This window comes from Chinchilla lanigera, unplaced genomic scaffold (assembly GCF_000276665.1).
Source record: "Chinchilla lanigera isolate Chin_1 unplaced genomic scaffold, ChiLan1.0 scaffold00031, whole genome shotgun sequence".
Classification (NCBI taxonomy): domain Eukaryota; kingdom Metazoa; phylum Chordata; class Mammalia; order Rodentia; family Chinchillidae; genus Chinchilla; species Chinchilla lanigera.
The window spans coordinates 5,187,033-5,197,183 of NW_004955432.1; the positions used below are offsets into that span (position 1 = coordinate 5,187,033).

At 38.1% G+C, this 10,151-nt stretch overlaps 1 protein-coding gene across 1 annotated transcript in view; it reads right to left on the reverse strand.

The window, feature by feature from the left end:
* Nucleotides 1-4,164: 4,164 nt before the first annotated feature.
* The window catches only part of Slc25a40 (solute carrier family 25, member 40), a gene marked incomplete at its 5' end in the record, with an annotated part of 53,391 nt that continues 47,404 nt past the window's right edge, over nucleotides 4,165-10,151 (reverse strand). Inside the window, 2 exon segments of the mRNA XM_013516045.1 lie at nucleotides 4,165-6,109; nucleotides 6,827-6,907. Coding sequence (XP_013371499.1) covers nucleotides 5,997-6,109; nucleotides 6,827-6,907 — 194 coding nt within the window. The 3' untranslated portion in view covers nucleotides 4,165-5,996.

Genomic DNA, 10,151 nt, shown 5'->3' on the forward strand with positions numbered 1-10,151 from the left:
ACTCAGGACCTTGCACTTGCCAGGCAAGCACTTCTGTCACTGAACTATATCCCCAGCTCTAGCCACCCTCTTATTGCCCATAAATGGGTTAAAATTTTTTTCACTATCATTACTTATAGTTTCCCTCCTCTGTGGGACATGACCTTCCAGGAGTAAGCTTTCTGCCTTAGGTACTTTTCTCTTTGCTGAGACAAAAAGATTCTCATAAAGAATCTTTGCACATCCAAGTTCAAGGGAGAAAAGGTCTATTTAGCTCACAGTTCACAAATACTCATAAGCAGCTGGCTCTAAGGGTGGCATGTGGAGGGGGGAGCAACAGTTCATGGTGACAGAAGACAGCAAAAGCAACAAGAGAGAAGAGACAAGTGTCTTTCTGTCCCTTATATTGTATGCAGGCTACCTGCCCTGGGACAGGTGTAGCACTCACACCCCTAATCCCAGCTTTTGACCATGAATCAATCACAAGCTGTAGATTCAGCTACCTCTGAAAAGCCTGCCCCCCATGACAGCATGAGGGTTTGGGGGGCATCTAGACACAAACCATAGCACCTTTCTAGCAACTTGTATACAGTCTCAACTTAGAAGTGTTAATCAAAAACGATTTTGAAAACATTCATCAGTAATACTTTTTATAAAAACATTTCAATGAAAAGGGGAAAAGATTTTTTTAAAAACTACTGAGCTTGGGGCTGGGGATTTAGCTGACTGGCAAAGCGCCTGCCTGGCAAGCGCAAGATCGTGAGTTCGGTTCCCGGTACCGGAGAAAAACCAAAAAACTACTGAGCTATTGTAAGTTTAATACATGATATTGTAAAGAAAAAAGATTCATCTAGGAATTTCAGTTTCTTTATGAATCTTTTTGTCTTGTCTGAATATTGTATTTTCAATATTGTACTGTGAATAACAACTTGAGATGATACACAATGTATTAACTGCCATTCTCTTATGAAATTTTACTTTTTAAAAGCTTGCAGGCAGTCCCCTCCCCCACAAAAAAAGAAGTAACTTACATACTCCTACAGGTATGGTAGAACTTTGATTTAAATTCTGGCTGACCATTAGGACCACCACACCCCACTTACTTACAAACTTTCCAGACTGTCAACCCCCACCAGTGCAGAAGCAACAGTTCCTTCTTCTGATGGCCTTCCCTCCTCTCGCAAAGCTTTCTCTACTTTGCTTCACACCACTCTTTTCACCTGTAGTCAGTAAACTCAATTTATGCTTCCCTAAACCTTGTTATGAAAGTACTCTTCCCTCTAGGCCTAGTCAACACTTTCCCAAACTCCCTCAACCCTTGCTGCTGGTGACTGGAAACTTGTCTTGGGATCTGGTCCTTCTTCTGGCTAGCATCTTTAAGAGCACAATAGCCCCTTTTATTTCAGAGATCCCCTTGGTCTCAGGTGTTTTGGTTTACATTCGCCAGTGTATTATTAATATGTTTGTGGTGATGCTGATAAAAACAAACCTACTGCGATCCTACTCCTGTAGAAGTATAGCACAATTAGTGTACTTCTACCTGTAAAGATTTTACTGCAAACAGTACCTGTTAAGCCAGAAGCAGGCTCGTACTTCTTGTGTTTCCCATGTCTCTTGACTGACATTCTTTCTCACTCTTGCCTGACTGCTCTGGCTAGGACTCCCAGAATTATGCTGAAATAGTAGTGTGAGTGTTCTTAGCTTTTTCAACATCTTAGAACGGTTTCAGCTTCTCCTACAAAAGTTGTGAAAGGAAAATGAGCATGGTACTTCAAAACAACTATCGTTGGCCACAAGGACGACAGTAGTCTGAGGTTGAGGACACAGTTGCTGGGCAGCTGTCCTTGCAGCAGCATTTTTTTTGTAGAAGGTTGTGATTCTGAAACGCCTTCGTGACAGTTACTAGTGAACAGTGTGTGAGAATCCTTTGTAACCTCCCAGCTTTCTTCATTCTTTTGTCAAGCTACTCATTTGACTGACAACTTTCACAAGTTCTAAAGAGGTGACAAAGGCGAGCTAGTACGAATTATGGTTGGCAGACATAAAAAGCAGGCCAAGTCAGTTTTTATTTACATCATTTTTATGTTTTTAAGTAATCATAAGTGATCTCAAATTTATGCCTTGTGAGAGGCCTTTGTTAAAGTTTCTATCAATACATAAAATGTCCGTATTTTGCTAAACCAACATCACATTACCGCAAGTGTCATGAGCCTGCTGTGAACCTCAGGGCTCTGAAAAAAAAAATCATTTGGTTTACTTTGTTCTTCTGACCAAGCCAGCGTGTGTACTTAGCTTTAGCATTTCTTTTCAGGTTATATGAGGGGGAAGATAGCATTATATCTTAGTCATTGTGGCACATTTTAGAAGTTCATTGTAATATAAACCATAATGTTTACATTGTTCTTAAAAGGTTATTTTATAAGCCCTATTTTCCATACTGTCAATTATCTTTCCAAATCCAAGACTGACTGACAGCTTAGTGGAAAGTCCTTCCTTGATTTCCTATGGCCTTGTTCCCCTTTGACATACCAGCTCTCTGACCGCATTTCCAGTCTCATCCCTCCCCCGCCATCCCCATGTATACACTTTGCTCAAGCCACAGGGAAAAAAATCCCATGGCTTTATCGAGAGTCCTTCCATGTTTAACTAGGCTGCCCTGTCAGTCCTAACCTTAAATATCTTGACAACTCTCTCTCTGCCTCCATGATGAAGAGCTCCTCGAAGTTCCCATAATTCCCTTTGCATACTTCTACCAATCAGTTATGAAACCTCCTGTGACCAGTTGTAAGACCCAAAATATCTTCTTCAGTATGCTATACTCTGCCTGCCACAGAAAAGATCTCAAAAAATGCTCTTTATATTTTAAATATTAATTTTGGAAAATAATTTAACACACTAATCTAAATTTACCCATATTCCTAACATTTGTATACAGAAAAAAAGAATTTAAAGGACTCTCATGCAGTTGACTAAGCAAAGTAAAAATGTTCTAAAAAATATTAATTTTAACTTCACACCAACTTTTTAAAAGCTTATATGTACTGAAGCTTCATTCAATATTTGAATGTTCAAGATACTTAAAATTTTTAAGTAATTAAATGTTATAAAATTTAAATATTACAGAACTGTTTACTTTAGAAACATCACATTACTTTTTATTTTAAGTTTCCTTTCTTATGTTTGTGATACATAATAACTACATTCACCTTGGGGAACTGGGACATCCACAGATGACATCTAAATCATCTGCACGTCCCTCCTGCCCTCCTGCCCTCCTGCCCATTCCCACAGTCCACCTCCCTATGATCTGCAAATACTGCGATTCCTACTTACATATGAATTAAAGACCAGGAGGCTCTATGGCTCAAAAGTACTGATGTGATGTGAAGCTGAGGATATGCATTACTGCCAATAATATTTCTGAGACAGAACTTTAAAATTAACATTAATTATCCTAGCTATTTCATGGACTAAGTTTTATCCAGGTATTCTTTTGACAACAAAATACAATTACTAACTAAGGCAAAATGCTAAAATAATTTCTAGCAAACCTTTTTTGTTGCTAATGTCTTTGAAAGTATTAATGCTTCTCACCACTTATGTACACAGTAAGTCCAGACTTACAAATGACTTCCATTCCAGGAGAACGTTCCTAAGTGCTTGCTTCATAATCTGAGAAAGTGAGTCTATACAGGACAGTTGTGAAAGTTCACAATTCAAATGTTCATAAGTCAGGGACTGACAGTACAGAAAACTCCAATTTAGCTTTCCATCGTTCAGATACATTATTTATAATATGTGATAGAAAAACCACTAGGGAATTACATTTATTTAACTTACTTATAATTAAGAATTTTCTTCAAGTAATACTGGTGTTTGGGAAACGGAAAGTTTTTTTTTTTGTTTTGTTTTGTTTTGGTTTTTCTCTGGTACTGGGAACCGAACTCACAACCTTGCGCTTGCCAGGCAGGCACTTTGCCGCTGAGCTAAATCCCCAGCCCCGAAATGGAAAGTTTTTTGATATTCATAAGTGACATTTAAAGTACGTGACACACCACTGACACTATTTGAGAGCCCAATACTATTTTTTCCTTTTAACATTAATAAATTGTTGAAAAGCATAGCAAAACAAAGGTAAATGTAATAACGTCACACAGCAGTACTAAAAATAACTTTCCAATTATATAAAGTATGGCATTATATGATTTTATTGAAAACTAATTACAAGTGCAGTGATAATTTAAAGCATGAAGTACTTTAATAAAAATATAAGAATATCATGAATATTTAAATTTATATGGCTATGTGAACAGTAAATTTAAGGTAAATCAACAGGATAAAATAAACATAAAAGGTTACATACAAATTCTATATAGTTTATTTCTCATGAAACATAAATACTCTTCTACTACAATACAAAAATGCATTAATTCCCCTACCAACACTACAGAAGATCTGTTGCCAAAATACATCACTATATTTTAGTGGGGGGAAATGCTTCACATTTTCATACAATGTAAGTTGAATACAGTAAAGTTCTTTTTCATGTAAGCGAGGTCCTATGAAAATCAAGCAAAAACATTAAGAACACCGTATCTTACCCTGCTGCGGGGAGAGACGCTAGAGCCAGGGATCGGTCCCTGGGCTCTGCTCATCCTAAGTGAGTATGATGACTGACCTCCATTCCCAGACCATTCAGATCCTTTTTAAAATCTCACTCCTACAAATTGCGTTAAGCTAAATTCTTTAATCATGTATAATTTCAGCTTCTTCTTTAGTCCCTAGGCCTATCATATTAATGTGATACTGTAAATCAAGACATTCTGAAAATATTTTGTGACTTTTATCACAGTACAGATTCGGTATTCTCCGAATACTCCAAATTTAGGACAATTCTCCAAAATGCTTAGGACAAAAAAAGTTTTAACATCCCTTTTCTTCCCCCAGATTTTGGAATATTTGCATGTCTATAGTGAAATCTTAGGGAAGGGATGCAAGTCTAAATAAAAAGTTCACTGAAGTTATACACATGGCCTGAAAGGAATCTTACGAATTTATTTAGTGTGTGTGCATTTTGACTGCAACCCTTATCACGTGAGGTCAGGTGTAGAATTTTCCTCTTGCGGTGTCAATGCTCAAAAAGCTTCAGGTTTTGGAACACTTCAGATTTTAGATTTTCAGATTAGAGAAGCTCATGATGAGAAGCTGTGATGATTTCCATATTGTTAGAAAAAAATCAACAGAAATGACCTAGAGAACCTCCTGAACGATGCCACTTGCACTGTACATGGACTAAAGTCCAAAGGATTTCGGTTACAGTGGAACTGCAGCGTGGTTTCCGCAGCAGCCCCACGTCTGAGTGAGCATTCGCTCCAATCAGTAAAACCTCCCTCTTCAAACAGGAACAGTAAGTATGCGTTTTTTATTCACCAAACATGTTAAGATCTGTATCATACAAATGATTATATTTTATATCAGACAAATAAAGTATCTATACTTTAATCAGAGAAACTGTAGTACATATGAGTCCTTGAGATAGCAATGTGGAAGGAAAAACTAGTGCATGTGAATTAAAGAAATTATGAGGTGATACCAGACAAATGTGACAAAGGCTATTAAACGACTACCTTCTATTATCTCCGTTTCTGAAGTATCTATGTACATGATTTAAATGTGCATAAACCTTGACCATTTTTCTTCGAGACATTATCAAGTACAATTCAAAAGATTTTTTATCTGACAGACTAAGCTACACTGAAATCAAACTCAGAGTGCTTCTGATGCTAAGCAATAGTATTTCTTTTGCTGACAAGAAAACAAAATACTTGTGATTTCTGCAATATTTTTTTAAACCTCCAAAAATAAGTACATTTTTATTTTAAAACTAAGATTATGATTTTGAGGTAGAATAGAAATTGCTGTTCATTTAAATTATAGGAGAGAAAGAAATAAAATATTTTAACAGAGTAACAGTTAAAAAGCTCTTGCTGTGGTTCTTCCAGGATGAAACTGTATCACTAGAACTGCTGCCTCTGAACATTTTGTCTCTGGAAAAAAGCCTTTCCAAATTCATAGGTACTGATCATAATGGCACAAGCAGGAGCAATTTTAATTAAGCGAGGAACCAGACCTAAAGAGAATGGGAAGAAGAACAAATGTTACCTATTTTTTTAAAAATACAACGTACCTGGCTCCATTCGTAAAGTGAACAAATTGAATGAAGTGATACATAAAATTCTGTACCATGAATGGATAGCGAAGAGGTCAGACTACTTACTCCCAACTTTTCTTTTTTTTTTTTTTTTTTTTTTTTGGTTTTTGGTTTTTCTCCGGTACCAGGAACCGAACTCACGACCTTGCGCTTAACACGAAGGCGCATTGCAACTGCGCTAAATCCCCAGCCCCTCCAACTTCTCTTCTTGACTGCTAGTGAAACGGAAACTTTATCTGAAAGTAAATCTACGTTATTTAGCATTTCTTTTGCTCTTTTTTTCTTTACTTTACTTTTCTTTTTTTTTGGGGGGGGGGGGATAAGGTCTCCCGAGCCATGTAGTTCAGGCAGGTCTTAAACACACAGCAAGCCTTCTGCCTCAGCCTCCAATGGATTACAGGCATGCACCACCACACCTGACTAGCAGTTCTTTTTATGTAGAGCAAAGATAGTTACTTATAGCAAAGATATTTAGCTATTTACTTATAGCAAAGACATTTACTTTAACAAAAATATTTTACTTATAGCAAAGATATTTAAAATGTTACCTGTAACTTTCTCCTGAAAGTTAATTTTACAAGGTCATAGATTTAAAACTAATCATTCTATTCAATGATCAGTAAAGCACGTTTTTACCTGCAAATAATCCAGAAAATCCATTTTTAGCAACAATGTTCTTCATTATAACCCAGGTTGACATATGCAAAGGCATAGAAACTAAAAATAAAACAAAAGCTATCAAAAATCACAATTTAATTATTTCTAACACAGAAAATACATATACAATGGTATTCACTGCTTTGGGAGTACAAGATTTTATTATACTAAAAACAGATCTGTTCACCTAAAGAAATATTTACAATCTTTTTTTTGTCTTTTTGAGACAGGGTCTCACTGTGCAGTTCAGGTTGGCCTTGAGCTCACTTTGTAGCCCAGGTTGGTCTCGAACTTGCAACGATCCTCCTGCCTCAGCCTCCCAAGTGCTGGGATTACAGGTGTGCGCCTTCATGCCTGGCTTCAATCTTATTTTTAATAGACACATTTTTAAAAAAAGATTTCAAGTAAAAAGGTGTACAGAACTGGATGGAGTGAAAGGCACAGTATATAGAAAGTGTCTTTGGATTTAAGGTCTGTATCATAAAAGTTGCTGGTATTATACTTTATATCTTTTGTTACATACTAAAACTCTTTAATAATGATTTCTTAAAACAATGTATAGAAATTTTTATGGGGTATCTAAATGTGAAAGAAATTTAAGATAATGACTTTCATTTTGATTTTATGTTGTCCACAGTTTAAAAGAGACTTTTTATTCCTAAAAAGAGGTTCTAAGGAAATAAGTCATTCTTTATAGTAGTGTCCTACCTTATTACAAGTAAATTAGAACAATAATGTCTCCATCAGAGGGAAGACTTTGGATAAGAGATCTGTACCATCTGTTATGAGCACCCACTTAACTGCCAAGGGGTGTGGGGACTTTTTAAACTTAGCCTCAGTAGAAGTCGTTAAGTTCAAACATAAAAGTTTATGAGTAACTATACACAAAGTTTACTTACCTTCACTTTACACACTGATTCTAAGCAGCTAACTTAGCCCACTGAGTACTAGATGCAATAGACTGAAAAGAACAAGTCTAAGAAGCAGGCATTCTATCATGTACACAGTATGGCTCCTGATAGGCTGTTAATTTCAAAGCCTTGGTTTGAGACCAGTCAGGCAGTAGACAAACAATCTTATCCTCTTCAGCTTTTGAGAACTGCATAATAAAATACTACAATATTTACATTGATGGCTATCTTTATTTTTATTAGTGACTAAGCCCAATAGAATAAAGGAAAGACTACAGAAAAATATCTTCAGAAATGGTCTTTTTAGAGACAGATTGGTTGAACACATTAAAAAAAACAACACTCAGCGATATGCTGCCTAAAAGAAACTTGCACTGCCAAATAATGAAATATACAGACTGACGATAAAAAGAATGAGACATTCCATAATCATTAACTGTTTATGATAAACTACACCAAAAACTATATCCCTACTATATTAAGTAGGTCACTTAATGGGGGAAATAAATTGTTATGAAAAGAAGGAATAAAACTTTTTTAAAGGGGTGCAGTACTGGGGATTGAACCTACGAGTGCTCTACCACTGAGCTACAGCCACAGTTGTCCAGGCTGGCCTTGAACTTGCAATCTTTCTGCTTCAGCCTCCCTAGTACGTAAGATTACAAGCATGTGCCGCTGTGTGTGACAAATAAAGTAATTTTGAACTGTCAAGGAAGGACAGATAGGGCTTAGGCAGCTAGAACGTTCATACCTAAAGGAGCAAAAAGGGAGAAGCTTGATGTAACAATACTTTACCTCCCAGGTTTTCATTAGTATCTAATATTAGAGGAAACCAGGTTTTTGGTAGGTCAAACACAAGTTTGTCATCAGTATCAATCAGATTCATCTTTGGAGCTTATAGTCAATGTTTCTTTCAACATTACAATACTAATTCTACATTTTAAGCAAAATATTGCTTTATAGATGGTGATAATTTATTTGCATTACAAGAGGCTACCATAAGGTTCACATAACACAATGCTGAATGGATAATTTCCCATGGGTTTACTACACATTCTAAAGAAAATAAATGACAGAAGAGAACTCATAGAAGCAAATAAGAGTGAAACTTTAGTTCTAAGAGAAATTACAGGCTATAAAGAAATAAAAAGAGCTGAGAAAATAAAAACACATACTAAAAGAAACAAAGCTAAAACCAAACAAACAAAATATTTATACATGCTCAACAAAAGCACAAAAAGAGAAAGGAAAGATTATCAGTCATTTCCTATCCTTTACACTAACTTGTCTACATTTATTTTACTGGTTTATTTAAAAGAAAAATAATACTAGAAAAATAATAATACATTTGAAGGAGATTGAAGACAAACTCATTAAGTAACTTACCTTTTGTATGACAAAGATTTATTCTTTATAAAAGGTAGATTTACTGATGGCAGTCAAGAAATAGCCTTTAAAACTTCTTAAATTTGTTTGGAATTATGGTATTTTTTTCTGGGTATTCCAATTTAACAGCACACAATCTTTTTTAAATTTAAGAATAAGGTAGGCAGTCGATGCTCAGGAAGCTGCGTGGCGGGGAATGCCAGCCTTTGGGCGGGACCCTAGCTGCACAGGCGCCCAAGAAGCCACACGGTGGGAAGCGCCGGCCTTTGGGCTGGCCCCTAGCCACCCAGGCACCCAGGAGACGGGCAGTCAGCTCCCTCCTGGGAAGCCGCGCAGTGGGAAGTGCCGGCCTTTGGGTCAGTCCCTAGCAGCACAGGCGCCCAGGAGGCGGGCAGTTGGTGCCTGGGAAGCCACACAGCAGGGAGTGCCAGCCTTTGGGCCGGACCCTAGCCACACAGGTGCCCAGGAGGTGGGCAGTTGGTGCCTGGGAAGCCGCGCGGCAGGGAGCACCGGCCTTTGGGCTGGACCCTAGCAGCACAGGCACCCGGGAGGCGGGCTGCCTGTGCCCAGGAAGCCACGCAGTGGGGAGTGCAGGCCTTTGGGCCGGCCCCTAGCCATGCAGGAACCAGGGAGGTGGGCAGTTGGCGCCTGGGAAGCCACGTGGCAGCGCGCGCTGGCCCTTAGGCCAGCCACCACTGTGTGGTCAAGAACTATCATGGCACAGAGAAGCAATGACACAATTGGCCTGCCACCCACGGATGCCCACCCGGGGAAGCCCACCCTGGGACATGCGTGAGTCATCCCAACATGGAGAAACCCCTGGGAATACATGCCACACAACGGGTTGCTCTTGTCCCGGCCATTGATAACCAGAAAGGTCCAGAGTCAGCGGAGGAGCAGCTGCTGAACAAGGACTTGGAGAACATGAAGACTCAGAGGTCTATTTGACTAGGGTCATGAGAGCCATTTGGAAGCTGGAAACCAGGAGGACCTTGCACAATACCTGG